Here is an 18,918-nt window from a genome sequence, read left to right as displayed (position 1 = left end):
CCACTCTAAATTATCCACTTAACCATTTTGTATCATATGACCCTATCTCAATGTATATGGATTCATGAATATTAATAAATTTTCATTCCTTTTAGTCATACTTTTTCTCCTACCTCCATGGAAGTCTGGAACATGATCTTTGTGAAGACAAGATCCGTACACTGGTTAACTGCTGGATTTTCAGCTAATAGAATATTAGCAGATAGGCCGTATATATTTAAAGTGTTCCTTTAAATCCTTCCCACCTCTCATCATCCTCATCCCCATAGACCCTGATGGAGGGAGGATAAGCATCTGTTTTGGGCATTGGGTCAGAGTTACTGTGACCACTTCATCCTTATTAGAAAAGGCCTCAGTCCCAGTGCATGAATAACTAAGTGCCATTTCTGATTCCCATACTAACTACATTCTCAGATGAAGATGGACAATTTGGGGATCAGAGGGGGAAGCTGACTAACACAGGGTCACAGAGCTTGGAGGTGGCAAATCCAACACTCACACTGAAGCCCTCTGGAAAGTAGGATTCCTGCAATAAATTAAGAGACGTGCTTGCTCACCTTTTGTGGTACTTGTTTTTTTGGCTGACAGGCAAATACTTGCAAGTAATCCTAAGAGAAAGGACAGAGAAGGGTGAGCCAGTGTATTTCCTTGTCCACTGAAGTAGGACCATTCCTCAAAAGATGATCCTCTGCCCACCCCTCACTCTGCCATCCCCCTAAGGACTGATGGGGCATTCTGGTCCTCCCACCTGAATGCCTTGAGCAGGTGATTCCTCCCTGAGATGTGATAGTGGAAAGAGGTACTTGGATATGCTTAGTGATGAAAGATAGCTATGATCGTGAAGCATTATGTCCCATTGGGTGATAAATATCTATTCTCCTTAACTGGTAAGTCACTTGGTGTCAGAGGGGCTTCTGAGAAAAAAATAAAAGTGAGGACCTCATGCAACCTCTGATATCCCCAAACTGTGCCTAGCCTCTCCTTCTGCTGAGTCAGCCCTGACCCCTCCCTTCATTGTCCTGGATACATAGGACCCCAATTTTGGTGTCTACACACGAGGTGGAGCAAGGTTTGGAGGTACCATGATTACCATCTTATCTTTTCTTCTCTGCGTTTCTCATTACTTCCATTTCTCCAGAATCCCCAAGGTTTTCTTGTCACCAATAGGGTGCCCTTCAGCTACAGCTGCATGATCTATTGTATCATAAGACATGCGGCAGGATGAGGTTCCTCTCATGTGGCAGAAAGGTACCGTGAGGCACTCAGGTCTGACCACTCACAGGTGGAGTGATCGAAAGAGCCACAGCACCTAGAGGTCCCACCATGGGCTGGGTTGCAGGGCCCAGAAGGAGGATGGCCTGGGATGCAACATTGTGGATCTGCCCTCCAGTGAGCCAGAATTCATGGGCTTCCACCTCCCTCAGTAGATGCGACATGTCAAAAGAGCTCTGGTCTGTCATTTACTGATAACAAGTGGCCTTATGTGTCAACAAATGAAAGTCAGTGAGAACACTGCCAGTGTTCCAGAAGACCCTGTAGTTTCCATCGTGAACAAAACCTTCCACATCTCCTTCTAATTTACTACCATATTGGATTATATGAGAATCTTTTCCTTCCATTATTTCTAAGGTTATGTAATTATACTTTCATAAATAATAAATGTTCCTTCTTTTGAATTCAGTACATAATGGAATAATTCTACACACATTCTTCTTAAAATTTCCCTTCAGTTTTTCACTATCGTTTGAAAAGTTATCTGTATTCCTGTTTACAGTTTTAGTTTGTGCTTTTCTCTGATATGAAGTATTCCATTACAGATATAGAACTCTCATTAATTGTAATATTCACTTGTGTGTTGTTTGTCCAAGATGAATGACACCATTGTCAACATTCTCATGACAGTATCACAGTGCATATGCACAAATTTTCCTCTATGGTGTATAGTTATGGACCGGAATTGTGTGTCCTCTCCTTTTAACTAGTAATTGTTATTTACTGCTCAAATTGATGGAAGCGATTTGTACTCTTATGAGAAATGTATTTGGTTTTTAGATAATCATTATGTTTTGCCCACAATTGACTTTGCCATTGTTTTCTCTTTTGCTTCTCATGTGGATGCAATGAGATTCTGAGGTCATCATTTTATTGAAACTGTGGCATGACATTGAGATGGAGAGTATCTTGATCTTTAACATAGGAGGAAACATACGTGCTCATTGGGGTCATCAGTGAGTCGCGCTGCAGCTGGATTGACTCACTTGCAAAAAACAGTCTTGTCCATTACATCCCAAGTGTGCATGCAGTGCATTCACATTGGAATATGGAAGTTAGCCATGAATGGAGTATTTATGCCAAAAAAGGGCAAATGTAACAAATCAGGGTTTTGGGAAAAATTGATTTTTCAGAGAGTTGTTTTTCCAGCATACTACCTGACTTTATCTTCAAACACCAGAATGCTCATTCACGCTGTTGGTGTTTTTGGAGAAACTACACCAGGTATCATCTGATGAAGAGACAAGGGCTTTATGAGTCTAGACTGAGGCTTAGGGAGTGATTTTGGATTTATTTGTTCAAAACTGGACCTTATTCTCACCCAGTTATTTGGTTATCTAAAACAGGTTCTGTATCCTCAACTGAGGAGAAATATACATCAAAGAATGTGGCAAATAGAAATAAAGAAGAATATACATGTATAAAAGCAGACCAGAGTTGCCTGGCCCAGTGGTGTTGTGGTTAATTTTGCATGCTCCATTTGAGAGGCCTGGGGTTCATGGATTTGGACAGTGGGCACGGACCTACAAACCGCTCATCAAGCCATTCTGTGATGGTGTCCTGCGTGTAGAATACAGGAAGATTGACACAGGTTTTGGCTAAGGGCCAATCTTCCTCACCCCACCCCAAGAAATATATATACATAAAAATAAAAGTGGACCAGAGCATTAAGATGTGTATTGGTGTGGATCCAAACCTCACTTGTGAATTTTGATTCATGTCATGGTAGTGAGAATAGAAGAGGACCATCAAGGACAACAAGTAATGGTGGGAGAGAAAGCACAAGTATTGAGCTGCAGCAGACTACCTACAGGCAACTCTCCAGATACTTCTTGCTGCCAGCATCTTTCATTAATGTTGACATTCTCAGCAGAGATTTTTCTCAATTTAAGCTCCAGAAATTCTTCCAGAGCCTTCTGATCATACAAGATTTATTTTCAAGTTTCTGTGTCATTGAATGGTGCATTTATTGTCTCTTGTGTTTATCTCCTGCTGCATCTTGATTCCTTCTCTGGCTTTGTTGAGCCTGAATCTGCAGCACCCCGAGTACCATCAGAATCAAGCCAGCCTTGACCATCCAGATGAGATCCTCCACTGTGCAATCTTGGGATATGAGGCTAGGAATTGTGGACAAAGTGTCCACCTGGGGTGGAACAGACCAAAATTACCCCACGATCCCTGGATTCCATGAAGGGCACCTGCCGTCTGTTGACAGGATTTGACCTTCTGAGGCCAGCCCCATAACTGAGAATTTTCCCTTACTCATTCCTCTTAGAGTACTGGCTACACTTGAGAAGAAAAAGGATAGGGTGTGTATGAGAAGAGGTAGGAATGCTTAAGGAATCTCTACTCTGATCTCCAATAAGTCTCTGAAACTGATAGAGCTAATCTCAGTCTCTTGAAGTGATCAACTCTGGTGTCTCTTCTTGCATCCTATTAGAAAGCAGAGATGAACATTTGTGGCTTCCGTTTTCCCTGAGAATGAGAAAGATAAAGGAGTGAGGGGCTATGTCTGCCTTTTCATTCCTCCACCAAGGGAGCTCTTTTTTTGTCTCTTTTGGGTTTATATATATTTTCAGAAACACGTTCCTTCCTTTTATGTATCATTTTTTTCGTTCTGAAAGCAAATGATGGTATATGTACAACATATCAGGCTTTTTTTCTAGTATCAAGAATAACAATGAACATAACTTATAATTATTAAATCATATTTTAGTCTAGATAGAATGTTGATAAGAAACAAACAAAAAAGACAGATGATAAGATAAAATGTTTAGATGGCCATTGGACAAACATACAGATATTATAGATATAAGACAGGCTCTGATAAATTGACAAAAGTAACGCTAAGAACCACCAGATAACTGTTGGAGGGAGGAAGGGCATACCAAACGTGAATTGTTATGGAAGATGTTTTTGAAGATGAATTGATCCAGCTCAAAAGCAGGTGCTCATTTAAATTGGGGAAAAATCCTGCCTTACTCTCTTTCATCCCACAAAATGACAACAGTAACTGGTGGAAACGGGACATACTCAGAGTAGACCAAAATGCCAAGGAAAGAATTCCTGGACTTTCTTCTACAGAAATTCACTGGCACCAAAGTTCAGAAGTGACTCAGAAGTGATTGCGCATTTTGAAATGTGGGATAGGATTCTGTCTTTGATAGAGGGGAGAAGAAATTCCAAGATATGGGTAGAATTTTGTCAATGGGCTCAATCCTGAGTGGTTGAGGCAACTAATCTTCATCTTATGACTCCCATTGGATCCCCAAACTCCTTGACCTGAAAATGAGAGGTCCTGTCTACTCTGCTCTTCACATTGTGGGCCTGATTCCATAGGGAATAGGATGACCCTAAGGAGACAGTAGAACCGTGGACAGAGGTGAGACTTGGAGTCAGCTCTTTTCTCCCCACCTTAGCTGGCTGTCTTCCCCTTTGTGCATTTCCTCCCAAAGTGACCACCTGACAGGCACCAAAGACCTTAATGCTAGTTGAGACAGGAGGTCCTCTCATTAAATCTCCATCTTCATCGTCAACTTCTATGAGAAACAATCCCATTTATAAATATTTGCCCTGTTGTAAGATAAGCTGCTAAACTAGCAAAAACTTGATGGAGTCTGTGATTCCTTTAGGCTAAGAGAACTCTCTTACTCAACAGACATGAAGTTTATCCACGTAGGTCTACAGACCCCAAATATTGCTTGGAACAAAGACAGAAGGCTGCTATGGGGCTGGGGTTGCCTCATCATGTCATCTTTAGTCCCACTGCTTTCCCTCAAAGATCAGTGTTTACACTCTTTAATTTCTTCCCTGCAGGCAAGCCACACTGCCTGGATCCTCAGTGGAGGTAAGGCATGGAGAAGGTATGGGAATACCTGTCTTTTCCATCCCTGTATGAGCTAAGACCCTCTGTGGCTGACCTTCCTCTGGCCCCTTTCATCCCATCCCAGGTGAGCTCTTTTTGGTACAGGGCTGTAGGCTGAGGGCCTGGACCATCAATGGATATGGGGTGGGATTTCCTCACCTGAGACCAAGAGCTCCAGAGGGCCACTCAGTTATGATAAAATGTAGGGGGTGGTGCTGTGTGAACAGCATCATCTGTAGGTCTCCTCATGGTCTGATGTCACAGGACCAATGTTGAAGTTGGCCCGAAAACGTGCAGCCTTGTCCTGCAGGCAAAGGTGCTGGGGAGGTCAAGTGAACACTCCTTGGACAAATTGAAGCTATTGTAACAGGTTCAGAGTGACACTGCAGTGTCACATTCTCTCTGCAGGACACTGAGGCCCCTGGCTGGGACAAGAGGGAGTATTTGTCTTACATTCCTAGGGAATAGGTAGTGGCGTGTAGAGAGCTGTCCCCTCTCCACATGAATCGATCCAGAGCTGAAGGACCACAGTCGTCTCTCCAGGGCCTCTGTCTGTGAACCCCCTTCATCCCCTGTCATTACCTCTGAGGGGGTCTCTTTTATCTCCTTGTCCCCATCTCCCCCTTTCTCATTCCCTCTCACTAGAGCACTATTTCATTACAGCCTCTGCTCCAGGGCCATCTCCCTGAACACCATCATCAGTAGGGGTGACCCCGGGTCCAGAACCTTGAGCAAACAATCAAGATATGGGGTTTCTCGCTCACGATCAGGATTTTCAGGAGGGTGCCATGGACCAACTACACATGGGAGAGGTTGTGTTGACTATAGCACTTGCGCTGACATGCCTGGGTGTGGTTCACACTGTCCAGATGGAATTTGGGGCTTTGCTGTCCATGAAGACACTGGGAAGGAGTGTGAATCCCTCATAGTGATCAGAGTGTATCTGTCAAAGCTGGACTGCATGTGACACTGGAGGGTCTGGCTGTCTCCAGAGAACACCGTTGAGCCCTGCTGGGCTGAGAGGGAGGGCTCCCAGTACATTCCTTGAAAGAAGGGGAAAGCAGCATCAAAGGGGACACACCCCCCACATAGCCCACTGGGGTCTGCAATAAGAGCTCTATATGGCATACCCCCCAAACATCCCACTCTGTGATTCAGGCTCCAGGATGCCATGTTACCGACTCCACATCAACCTCAGGGTTCCAAAGGGCACATAGTTTAGGTCACTCATTTTGAGGACCCAGGAAAGAGGTTAGTATGTGGGGTCCCTCACCTGCGACCTTGAAATGCAGAAGGTCACTGGGGTGTTAGCATACATACAGGTAGAAGCTGTAGCATCTGTAGGTTAACCCATGGGAAGTGTTCATGGGGCCCACAGGGAAGAGAGCCTGCCTCCTCTCAGGATAGGCCCTTGATCCCATGTATTGGGGATGGGCAGCCCTGCCCTCATTCAGAAAATGGAAAGTGCCCAGTGTGAACTTTGTGGTTCAGAGAGGGCACCTTCCTTCCTGATACCACCATGGGGCCTGGATGGGCTGAGAGTAAGATGCACTATGCACTCCTGAGGGAGAAAGAAGGAGCTGTGTTAGAGGAACGACTGTCAGTCCACATACCCCAGGTGTGTACTGTGAGTGCTGAGGTCCCCTAACTCCATACTCCATTCCCTCCGGCCTATGAGGAGGAGCACCCAGTGTGGAGAGGAACTACCACTGGGGCTTTTCCCCTGTTGGAATCCTCTCCACTCCCCAAATGTCATCTCACTGTTGACGAGAACACCAAGGCACAGGGATACTGTGTCTTTTCTTCAAGGTCAAGCCTACATTAGGTTTACCCCTGGGAATAGAACCCAGGTCACCCTGACACCAGAGACCAGTTACCCCCTGCACACAGCAGCCTGCCTTGAAATTACAGACATTGGGGGTAAGACAGAGACAAGGGTCGTGGAGCTTGGAGGGAGGGTCCTTAGAGCTACATACGTGTTCGTTGGGGTCATCAGTGAGCTGTGCAGCAGCTGGATTGACTGACTTTCAAAAGATGCTTCTACTTGTTACTTCCTAACTCTGCATTCAGTGCATTCTCACTGCACCTGGAAGTTGGCTAACAAGTGAGTATTTATACCAAAGATATAGGCAATTTCACAAATCAGGGCTTTTTAAAAAATAATTTTTACACAGATGGTTAACCAGCACACCACCTGACTTTCACTTTAAAGAATAGTGTGTTCAAATTGATGGTATTCCTGGAGGAACAATACATGGTATCATCTGATGAAGAGCCAAGTGCTTGATGACTCCAGAGAATGTTTTCGGGAATGAGTTTGAATTTACACGTTCCAATCTGGATCCCATTTTCACCCATTTATTCAGATATTTAAATAGATTCTTTCTTCAGACTTGAGGAGATGCACATGTCAGGTCATGTGATGAATAAAAATGGAGGAAAATGGATCACAGCATGAGGTGAGTATAGGTGTGGACCCAAACCTGCCATGTGTTTATCGCCTTATGTCATAGGGGTGAGAAAAGAACCAGTCCAGGCAACAGCAATCAATAGTGGTATGCGGGGAAATAACCAAAGTTTAATTACAGAAAAGTCCCTACAGGATCAACCCAGACATTTTCCTGCACTTGAATCTTGTTTATATTCTCAATATTCTCAGCAGACATTTCCCCTATTTTATGCCCCAGACTTTGTGTCAGAACCTTTTGGTATCATCAGATTTACTTCCAAAGATCCAACTCACTAAACAGTAGGTTTATCTGTCTTGGGTTCATCTCATGGCTGAAATTTTGGGTCATTCTCTGACTGTGTGGAGTTGAAGCAGCAGCACCCCGAGAACCACCATGATCAAGGCAGACATGCCCATCCAGATGAGATTCTCTTCTGTGTCATCTTGAGTTTTTGAGCTAGAGATTGAGGACAAGGAGATCATAGTCACCAGGGCAGACTGACATCACCCCAGGATCCCTGCATGTCCATTCTGGGCACCAGCCTTCTGTTGACAGGATTTGACCCTCCCTACCCAACTCTATACTCATAATTTCTCCTTAGTTGTCCTTCTCAGAGTCCGACTTGTTTTGTGAGGGTCTGAGGATATCAGCTTCTCCCGAGAGCAGAAAATAGAGAGTGTGGGTGAGGAGACTTAGGTAATCTCTTCTCTGATCTCCAATGAGTCTCAAAAACCAGCTAATGCCAATCTCAATCCTTGCGGTGAGCATCTCCAGTGTCTCTTCTTCTTGACTAATTAGGAGGCAAAGATGAATGTCTGGGGGCTTCATTTTGTCCTGAGAATCAGGAACATGAAGGAGAGAAAGGCTGTGTTTAGCTTTCAGTTCCACTACTTCAGCCTGCTCCTTTCTGTCTCTGACTAAGGATTATATATCTTCATGTCACACTCCTTTCTTCTATCTATCATCTTTCATTTTTACAAACACAGAATAAAATATCTACAACACCCCAGGCAATCTTTCTAGGAGCAACAATTACTGTAATCAAAATAACCCCGAATTATTCCTTGAGTTTGTGGTTGAGATAGGATTATTGATAGAAACAACAAAATGAGATATGCCATTTACTCCTGTGGGAGAAGGAGGGAACTGTGTTAATGGGGAGACCACCAGCTTACATAGCCCAGGTGTGTTCTGTGAGGGCTGAGGTTCCCCTGATGCCACACTCTGCTTCCTTCTGCACGTGAGGAGGTGTCGCTAGTGGGAAGGGACCAGGATCCTCTCCGTTACCTGTAACCACCAGGGACAGCGGATCACTGTGCTCTGACCAGTTGTTCCAGCTGTGATGTGCACAGTGTGAGCTCTTGGATTTGATGGAGAAAGTGACCTTACCACTTGAGTCGTGTGCGGCCCCTCATCCCAGTGTAGAAAGACTCCCTTTACACAGATGGTAGACATCTTCCTGCAGAAATCCCTAATATCAGATTGTCACAGGGCTCCCTGTGGTGACCATGGATCCTAGGTCAGCCCAGATAGAGGGTTTGGGGGTGCTCCTGGAAATGAATCAGACCTGAAGTGGCAGGGGAGCCCTTCTTCCCTCGGTTTCCTCAGTTATAAGTCAAGGTCCATCTGAGACTGGTCACCATCAGTCCAGAGCCTCAGTGTTCCCTGAAGCAGGATGTCTGAGGGAGAACCCTCACCTTGTACCTGGTCCCATGGTCCTCAAAAGAACCTTGGAAGTGTATGTAGATCTAATACATATATCAACCACAAAATAAAGGGGTGAAGATAAAGGGACTTATATATTTACAAGTTTTCTACATTTCACTTGGAGAGTATGATACTAACTCTAACTTGACTGTGTAAACTTAGGTATGTATGCGGTGAGATCTCCACTGCCATATGGACCATATTCAAAGAGGTATATTTAAAAAACCAAAAGAGAAATTAAAATGAAATACTAAAAATATTTTTTGAAGTGAAGAAAGGGATGAAAGGGAAAAATAGAAGAACAAACAATAGAGTGGACAAACAGAAAAAAATAAAGAGAAATAGTAAACTTAACAATCTGTTAGTAATTACATCACATACAAATGACCTAAACAGAGCATTAAAAGACAGAGATTGTAAGATTGTTTTAAGAAAAACAACTACAGGGGCTGGCCCCGTGGCTGAGTGGTTAAGTTTGCTCACTCCGCTGCAGGCGGCCCAGTGTTTCGTTGGTTCGAATCCGGGGTGCGGACATGGCACTGCTCATCAAACCACGCTGAGGCAGAGTCCCACATGCCACAACTAGAAGGACCCACAACAAAGAATATACAACTATGTACCGGGGGGCTTTGGGGAGAAAAAGGAAAAAAATAATATCTTTAAAAAAAAAGAAAAAGGAAAACAAGTACAAACAAGACACAACCATATGCAGTCCAGAAAAAGTTCACTTCTAATGTAATATAGTAAATAGGTTAAAAGTAAAAGAACAAACAATGTGGGTGACCCTTGGAAAATCATGCGAAGTGAAATTAGCCAGACAGAAAAGGTCTCATGTTGTGTGATTCCATGTTTATGAATTGCCTTGAATAACCAAATCCCTAGAGACAGGACGTAAGTAGAAGAGAGGTCACCAGGGGCTGGTGGTCAGGGGACATGGGGAGTTCTAGTTTAATGGGTGCAGAACTTCAGTTTGGCATAACGGAAATGCTCTGGAGAGGGATAGTGGCGATGTTTGCCCAACATGGGAACTTGTTTAATGCCCCTGAATTGTACACCTTAATAATCATTCATATTGTAAATTTCATGTTGTATATATTTTGCCATATTAAGGAAGTAGAAAGATTATAAATGTACTATACCAACACTAATCAAAAGAAAACTCAAGTGGCTATGTTAGTGTCCAATTGCTGCTGTCACAAATTACCACAATCTTAGTGGTTTAAAACAAAAATGATTTATTACCTTACGGTTCTAGATGTCAGAAGTGTAAAATCTGGCTCACTGATTTGAAGACAAGGAAAAGGAAGACATGCATCTACTTCATCTCGATCCAGAACTGGAAATCTGAAATGCTATTGACTTCTATATATTGGCCTTGAATCCAGTGATATAGGAAAATTTCTTTTAAATTTGAGTAATACATCTTTATGCTATTTTTGATTTGATTTTCTGTGCACACAACTGTGTAATCTCTGAGCAGTATAATATTATTCTTACCCAGTTCAGTGCATATAACTTTGATTAATTTTATTTAATTGGTGGGTAGCTCTAGTGTCATGCTGAATGGAAGTGGTCGTGGGGAACATACTTGGATCATTTCTATTCACAGGGGAAAGACTGGCATGAAACTGTTTTTAATATTCTGTTACTGTACTTTTTCTACAAGTTTAAGTCCTCAGCATTAAAAGTGATGTCTAGCGCTACATTTTAAGAATGCCTTTGTAACTTATAGGAAATTCTCTTATTTCTGATGATTTTTTATTTTGATTGTGAACTGCTGGTGTATTTTATCAGAAGCTTTGTCTGTATCTGTCAAATGATTGTTTTTTTTTTTTACTTATTCTGCTAATGTGTTGCATTATATTGAAGGATTTTTTAAATTTTAAGCTACTCTATCCTTTCAGAAAAAATGCCACAAAACCTCAGTGCGGTCATAATGTAATAACTTTTTTATGTGTCACTGAATCTTACTTACGAATATTTTGTTTATTGATTTGCATCTAAATTCATGAGAAAGATCTTCCCATTTTGTAATTTCCCTGTCAAGTTTTGGTGTCAGTATTTTCCTACTTGATTTGGGGTATATTTCTTCTTTCTATATTCTCAGGAAAATTTTGTGTAAGTTTCGGGGGTGTGTACATTTTTGTCATAGGTGGATAAATGTTTGGAAGAAAGCTCCGATAAAGCCTTCTGAACTGCTACACTAATACATTGAGAATGATTACCACCACAGCATTAGCTAGCACCTGCACCTGCTCACATAGCAGCCAGTTCTTTTTTGTTAGTGAGAACATTGAAGATCTACAGTCTTAACAACATTCAAACATATGATACAGTCTGATTACCTATAACCACCATGCTGTGCATTCGATCTCCAGGACTCGTTAATCTTACAATCGGAAGTTTGTGCCCTTTGACCAGTATCTCCCCATTTCCCCTAACCCCCAACCCGTGGTAACCACCATTTTGTGCTCTATGTCTCTCTGACCTTTTTAGATTCCATATAGTTCAATTGTGTGACAATTTTTAATTACGGAGTCAGTGAATTTAATGCATATCTAAGTTGATACATATGTTTTATTTATTCTCATGTCCATTTAGTAAATTGTACATTTGAAGATGTCCATTTTATCTACATTTTCCGATGTAATGGCATCAAATTGCTTTTAATGTTCTGTTACTATCTTTTTAAAAGTCTATTGGATTTGTAGGGCTGTCTGAAATTTCATTCCTTATATTAGAAATGTATGCCTTCTACCTTTTTTCTTGGTCATTTGGACTAGGTTTTATAAATTTGACTAATGTTTTCAAGATGGAACTTTTTGGCTTTATTATTTTTCCTCTATTTTTTGTTTGTCCTCATTAGAAGCTAGTCATCTTATCATTTCTCTCCTTCTACATTCATTTAGATTCATCTGGTGTTCTTTTTCTAAATTTTGGTATAATACCTTAGAACAATGATTTTTAGGCTTTTCTGTTCTACTATAAACATCGATCTTTCTTAATTTTCCTCCTTCATAGGTTTGATATGTAATATTTACATTATAATATTTTTTAAAACATTCTCTTACTTTGGTTTTGGATTTCTCATTTCACTCATGGATTACAGAAAAGTCTGTTGCTTTATGTCCAAAATGTGGGGATATCAGTCATCTTTGATTGCAGAATCAGGTGACTCACAAAGAGTCCCAGGAGCTCCTGGTGGTCCAGGTTAGGAGTCCAGGCAGGATGGGGGTCCTTAGGAGGTGTTCACTGCGGGCAGCTCCTGTGCCTTCTGGGGTCCCTGCAGTCTCCCTCCCTGGAGGGTGGGGTCCAGGTCCTTCCTGGGCTAGGGGATGGCCAGAGCAGCGTACATGCTGGGTTCTGCTGGGGGCTCATCTGACTGGGAAGAAGGGGATGTCATCTCCTGTCCAAGGGTGAAGTGGTTCAGCTGGGCGTAGGTCATGTCCTGGGGGGCTTCAGATGCATCAGCCTGGAGCAGGGGAGAGTAAGGGGATAGATATGTAGTTGGGGTGAGGGTAGCCTGGGGTCCAGGAGAGGATGGGACCCATCTGTCTGTCCATCTACCTGTTGTTCTCATCCACTGATTCCTTTGACATGGGGAAAGGACAAGTGGCCACCCCTTGCCTGAGTCTTGATCTTGAGTGGCTCACTTGGGCTTTCCTCATTTCCTGAGGGTCCTGCTGGAAGGAGACAGAGGGAGAGAAACAGTATGTCCTTGATCCCAGGGCTGACCTCCTCCAGTCAACTGTCCACACTGTTACAGAGTGAGGTCACTTTCCTGATGGAACCATCAGGGACTTCCTAACGTTGGACATCTGGCTGCTTTCTGCATTCAGATTCTTATCCCAATATGCTATGTCCCTCTCAATTGGCTGCAGCCACACAGCCCATCTTGCTGAAAAAGCATGTTGCTGCCTCAGGACCTTTGCACCTGTGTTTTCCTCTTCCCATACCATGCACTCTACCCCCGTTTCTTACTTTATTTTCCTTAACAGCACTTTGCACTCCAGGATGCTACCTGCATATTTGCATGCTGCCTGTCACCCACAAGGTGAGCTCTAGGAATGTGGAGAAAGTTTTGCTCACTTCTGTACCTGCAGCACCTGAATGGAGCTGCATAAACAGCTAACTCCATGTGCACACTGTGGGATGAATGAATGAGGGGAGCCTAGGGGACTTGTGGGTGATTCATTTATTGATACATCCTCTTGAGACCTGGGGCTGCTCTCCAACAACCAGAAGTTCAGAGAGTGGATGAGGAATCAGGAAAGGGGGCCATGTACGGGGACCACGAGGTCACAGAGACCAAGGGGAGTGAATTCACAGCAGGATGCCCCTGGTGCCCGAGAGGAGAGGTGAGTGTGGGACACTGCTGAGAGCTGGGTGATGTGAGGGCAGCCAAGTGTCCATTGGATCAAGTTTGACAACAGGAAGGTCCCTGGTGGCCTGGACAGGGCAGAGGTCTCACCTGATGGCTCAGCTCCACGCCCTCCTCAGGCTGTATGTCCTTCACGGCAGCATCTACTGGGGCAAAACAAGGGGTGTGTCTCTTGTCAGGATTCCCTCGGGTCTCTCAGGGCTGCAGCCCCTCTACTCCCAGATGGGCCACTGAAGTCCAGGGGTGAGGAGATGGCCCGAGGCCACTCAGAGGAATTTCAGTCCTTCTCACTCCAAATCCTGAGACCCTGCCAGCCTATGCTGCCATGGCCTACTGAAATCTCTGTCCCCACCCCCGGGGCAGACCCTCCTCTTCCTCTCACAGAGGGTCTCTTCCTGGGCGTCAGCAGCTGGGCTGGAGCTGGGGAAGGAGACGGGAGTGTTAGGGGCAGAGAGGGGGCCGAGAGCAGGGTGGGAGTCTGGGGTCTTCAGGGCAGGAATGATCTGATCTGCAGACCTCTGTCCTTGGGCTGTGGGTCTGCAGCCCCTGCAAGAAGTTGGAGATCAGCCTGATGGACAGAGTCTCAGCCCTGAGAGATGATGACCACCCACCCTCCACATGTAATTTGGGAGAAAAGAAGGGAAACTTAACAGAGACTTGTGTGTATGTTTCAGTATTTCGTGAGACTGAAAAGATGAAAATACCTTAATGTGTATACCTGTGCTGACATGAAGTGTTTTGTTTTGGATTTTCTGATTTCAGATTCTGGAAAAAGTCTTTTTCTAGGCTGATCTTCCCACCTATTTGGTTTCCCTCTGGCTGCAGCCCTGAGCCCACATCCTCCTGTGACCCAGGTCACCTTGTTCGCTACTCACCTGATGTCCTGCATTCGCCCTGATGCCACTGTGTGATGAGGAGGAGCAGGAGGAGGGAGAGCAGCAGGATGATGGCCACAGAGACCCTGATTAGAACGTTCTGGTACGGTTTGAGACCTTGGGCACATGTGATGTCATGATTGAGCCACTGATGCCACTTACATGAGCACATACTGCATACCAGGCATGTGCTGTGGTCTCTGCATTCATCTCCTCCCACTCACAACAATCCTGCAACATGACTGCCATCCCGACACACCTATTTCCAAGAGAAGGAAACCGAGGCACAGAGAGGCAAATCATGTGTCCGAGTCAGCCAGCCTGAAGCGGCAGAGCTGAGATTCGAACTCAGAGCTGTGGGTTCCCTGTGCTCTCATCATGCTGCCCCCCTGGTGGCCACCAGCTTCATGTTCTGGGGCTCCTCATCTGTAGATGGGGCCTGTCCCAGTGTATCATATGGAGCTGAGCTTCCTTCCACATCACCTCCCTGTCCCCCACACACCAAGGATCTGGGGGAGGGTGGGCTGCATGAGGTGGACTTTGCATCTCTCCAGGGATCTGTCCTCCATGTGCAGGGCCATGAAGCCTCATGGGAAGGTCTGGGCTGGGATGGGAGCTCTACCCTTCCTGAGCTCTGTAATGCCTGGGCCCCTCATTTAGCCTAATGTCATCACAGGCCTGTGAGCAGGATGGGAGCTTTAAACAGGAAGAAGTGAGCCTCAAAGAAGAGAAATGAGCTGCCCAGGGCCCCAGGGCGGGAGCTGCAAAACTGGAAACTGAACCGGTGGAGCTGACTTCCTCCCTTGCTCTTTCCACTCCAGCTGAGCACCCTGAGCTGAAGGGAAAGGACCTGAACATCGTGGACCCTCATCCAGCCCCTCTCTCCCCTGTAAAATTTCACCATCACTGCTGCAGAAGGGACAGAGCCCCATAAAATCACGTGCTGGGGGGCTTCCTGTGAGGCTTCCTCTCCCAGGAGGTCAGACCCCTAGTCAGAACTGACAGGAAATCTAAGCTCTAGGTCACACTTCTCTCCTTTACACTTGGAGAAACTGAGGCCCAGACAGGGAAGGTGTGTCCAAGTCAAAGTGTCCTGATGTCTTAACACAGCCCCCGCCACCATGAGCCCATCCACCACCTCCCCACAGAGACCATCTCTTACCCTTCCACAGGCCTGACTCTGTTGTGGAGAGTCGATCCTCAGAGGCTCCTGGGAATCAGCATTGGGGGTGAGGGGGACTCTTGTCTCCATTTCACATGGCTGAGCCTCTCCCAGGCTGAGACCCAACATCTCCCTCTGCCATGACCACCCCACCCACCATCCACCAGCCTCACAGCCCTGGATCCCTGTGGACCCCCCATCTCTGCCTGACTCCCAGCCCCTGGAGACAAGCTGTGCTGAGAGAGGAACTAGGAGTCAGGTCAGCTGAGTCTCGAGAGACAGGCCTGGAGAAACTGTGAGCTCTCTGGACAGAGGCCCCTGTGACTCACCAGATGTTAAGTTGGGCCATGTGGGTGGGGAGGTGGGGTCCCCTGAGGGTCCTGGGAGAAAGGACAAGAGGAGATGAGGGGCTGGGGGTTCCCCCAAAAACCCCATTTCTGCTCACACAATTATCCTTCATCTGCCCTGTGGTCCCCAAGTCTCTCCCTCCACCCACATGGAGGATTCTGCTGATGGTGTCATGGGAAGGGGCAGGCATGGGAGGGCCGGTTTTCCTCCTATACTTTGAGGGACAGATCCCGCTCTGGGTGACCCTCCCTCGGGGCCCCCTCATTCCCATCCCACCCCAGACTTCTCCCGAGGACAAGGCCCTGAGCTGAGTGACTCAGAAAGGACAGAGTCAGCGCCTCTCACCTGAGACCACGAGTTCCAGGGGGTGACTGGGGTGTGACAACTCGTAAGAGGAGGTGCTGTATGAGCTGTAACACCTGTACGTGCCCCCATGTGCTGGGGTCACAGGACTCATGGAGAATTGGGCCTGGTACTGCTGAGCTTGGTACTTTGATTTAAGACGCAGGGGGGGAACCATTGTCCCCTCCTTGGAAAGAAATAAAATGTCCCTCTGGCTCCGTGTCTGACACAGCAGGGTCATGTTCTCTCCTGCAGCCACTGTGGGTCCTGGCTGCATCAAGAGGGAGGGTGTGTCAGGGAGTACTCCTAGAGAGAGGAAAGGTGGGTGAGGGGCTGTATCCTCTTCTGGACTGAGAGTCTCAAGGCATCTCTCTGAGGAAACTCATCTCTGTCTGCCTTTTTGCTCTTAGTCTCTTCCTGCCCATCCCACCTCTCTGTCTTCCTCCCTCCCTGGGAATCCCACATCCCTCTTTCCAGCATCACCATGTGGGGTTCCCCTGGCAGGGTCTGTGCAGGGTCTGGGTCCCTGACTGAAGCCATTGGCTCCTCACCTGCCACCAGGATGTCCAGGGGGTCACTGGCAGCTGACCAGTTGGAGGAGAGCTTGTGTCCACCATAGCATCTGTACCGGCCCCCATGGGACCAGCTCACAGGGCCCAGGGGGAAATCAGCCTGAGAGCGTCCGGTCTGGAGCTGTTGGCTGAGGTGCTGGAGGAGGTCATGTTCCCCCTCCTTGGACAGAGTGAATCTGTCGTAGCTGACATCAGAGAGACATTGGAGGTTCAAGTTCCCTCCAAATTTCATGACAGGGCCCTGCTGGCTCAGGAGGGAGGGCTTCCCAGACACACCTGAGAGAAAGACCTCATGTAGATTGTAAGGGCTGATTCCTCCCACAAATCCCCTTTTCCATCCTGGACCCTAGGTCTCACTGTATCTCACCTTCTGTGTCTCTGCTCCAGGTGACACGCCCGCTGCCCTCACCCCACCCTCTCATCTGGGGCTATCCTGGGAGTATAGACCCCTGTCTGTTGCCTTAAAATATGGATGGGACAAGGGTAGGACGTGCTCACCTGGAACCAGGAGCTCCACGGGATCACTGGGTTCTGAGCACACCTGGGGGGTATACCTGTAACAGCCATAGCATCTGAATGTCCACCTATAACTTGGGGTGACAGGGCCCACAGGGAACAGGGCCTGGAACTGCCCTTTGGGGCATCGCTGTGAGTCCAGAGTCCAAGAGGGCTTGTGTTCTCCTTCCTTAGTGAGAATGAACCTGTCAAATCCCTGCCAGGAGCCACACTGGAGGGTCACGTTCCCTCCTGAGGTCACCACAGGGCTGGGCAGGGCTGAGAGGGAGGCTTTCCAGTAGATTCCTATGAGAGGAGGAGGCAGCGTGTTAAATGGGGCTTGCAGCTCCCTCATATCTCCCAGGGCTGGGCTGTGAGAGGAGAGACAACCCTGAGAGCAGACCACCTTCCTGAGCTGAGGCTGGGACCCAGAGTGTGCTCTCATCTGTCACCACCAGCTCCAGGGTGTCGCTGTGCTCTGACCAGCCAGTAGGGCTGAGATAGTAACAGCGATGTCTCCCTGCGTGTTCTTCCTACATGTGTGGGATGGAGAACCTGACCTTGGCCTTAGGCTTCAGTGGTTGTTGTCTGTCCCAGGGCGCTGAGCTTCCCTCTCCATACACTAGATACTCCTTGGCCTCCAGGGTCCCCTGACAGCAAATGGCCACGGGCTTCCCCCGAGAGATCAGAGAGCCTGGCTCAGCCAAGAGGTGGGTTTAGGGAGGGTCCCTGGAGGGAAATCAGACGCTGGGTCACTACACATTCCCCACCATCAGTTCGCTGGCTCTCACAAGTCCCTTCCAGCCATCCCACAATTCTCAGCCCCAAACTGCTGTTCTCCCTCCCCAGTTCCCAGAAGTTGTCCCTTGTCCCCAGTGAGAAGCTGGGATCTGGGACACCTAGGAACAGACCCACCTGCCTGCTCTGAGGTCCTCGGTCCCACACTCAGCCCTGGAAGAGAGATTCCTGTTAGAGATTTACCCCTGAATCCTGAGCAAAATCTCTACTCCCCATAAGTCTCCTGATTCCTGGGGTCTCCTGAAAAATCATAGCCTGACTGTGAGGTGGGGTCCCTCCCAGACTAGGGCTTCCCCTCCCCCTCCTCAAATCTCACCAAGGCAGAGCAGGAATGTGAGCATGGGGGACATGACGTCTTCTCCTTGTTCCTCTGGCTGTGCTGGTGGAGGAGACGTGGGTACCCGGAAGAAAGGACAGTCACAGGGTTGTCATGTCAGCAGCCCTAGGAGAAGAGGAAATACCCCTCCCAAATGCTGGGGCTGAGTTTTTACCAGGCTTTCTGGAGACATTTCAAATAGAAATAGCATCTCCCCTCACCCCCATTTTCTGCCTGATCTGCATTCATCTCCCAAAAGGACAGGACTTTGCAGCAAACAGATCCAGTGTATTCCTGAGATGCCCCTTCCAGGTAAGGGTGACCTAGGGCACGTC

The 18,918-nt window shown here is 46.7% G+C and overlaps 1 protein-coding gene across 2 annotated transcripts in view; it reads right to left on the bottom strand.

Moving 5' to 3' along the window:
* LOC103564375 (leukocyte immunoglobulin-like receptor subfamily B member 5) overlaps positions 1-18,657 on the bottom strand; it is a 42,827-nt gene extending 24,170 nt beyond the window's left edge. Inside the window, exons 1-10 of one of the 2 annotated variants that reach the window (XR_011522456.1) lie at positions 18,584-18,657; positions 18,385-18,420; positions 17,473-17,775; positions 16,954-17,250; positions 16,406-16,708; positions 16,042-16,092; positions 15,713-15,760; positions 14,551-14,667; positions 13,766-14,095; positions 11,858-12,766 (exon numbers count right to left, since the gene is read on the bottom strand). Coding sequence is in view for 1 of the 2 variants with exons in the window: in XM_070558519.1 (XP_070414620.1) it covers positions 18,584-18,617 (34 nt within the window). In the remaining variant the exon portion in view is untranslated. Of the gene's footprint in view, positions 1-11,857; positions 12,767-13,765; positions 14,096-14,550; positions 14,668-15,712; positions 15,761-16,041; positions 16,093-16,405; positions 16,709-16,953; positions 17,251-17,472; positions 17,776-18,384; positions 18,421-18,583 lie in introns of those variants that run through there. The other variant, XM_070558519.1, reaches the window with a different exon arrangement.
* Positions 18,658-18,918: the final 261 nt, after the last annotated feature.

Source organism: Equus przewalskii, chromosome 9 (assembly GCF_037783145.1).
Source record: "Equus przewalskii isolate Varuska chromosome 9, EquPr2, whole genome shotgun sequence".
NCBI classification, from domain to species: Eukaryota; Metazoa; Chordata; class Mammalia; order Perissodactyla; family Equidae; genus Equus; species Equus przewalskii.
The sequence above is the reverse complement of the archived record's forward strand: the minus strand, read 5'-3'. Positions and strand labels throughout refer to the sequence as shown.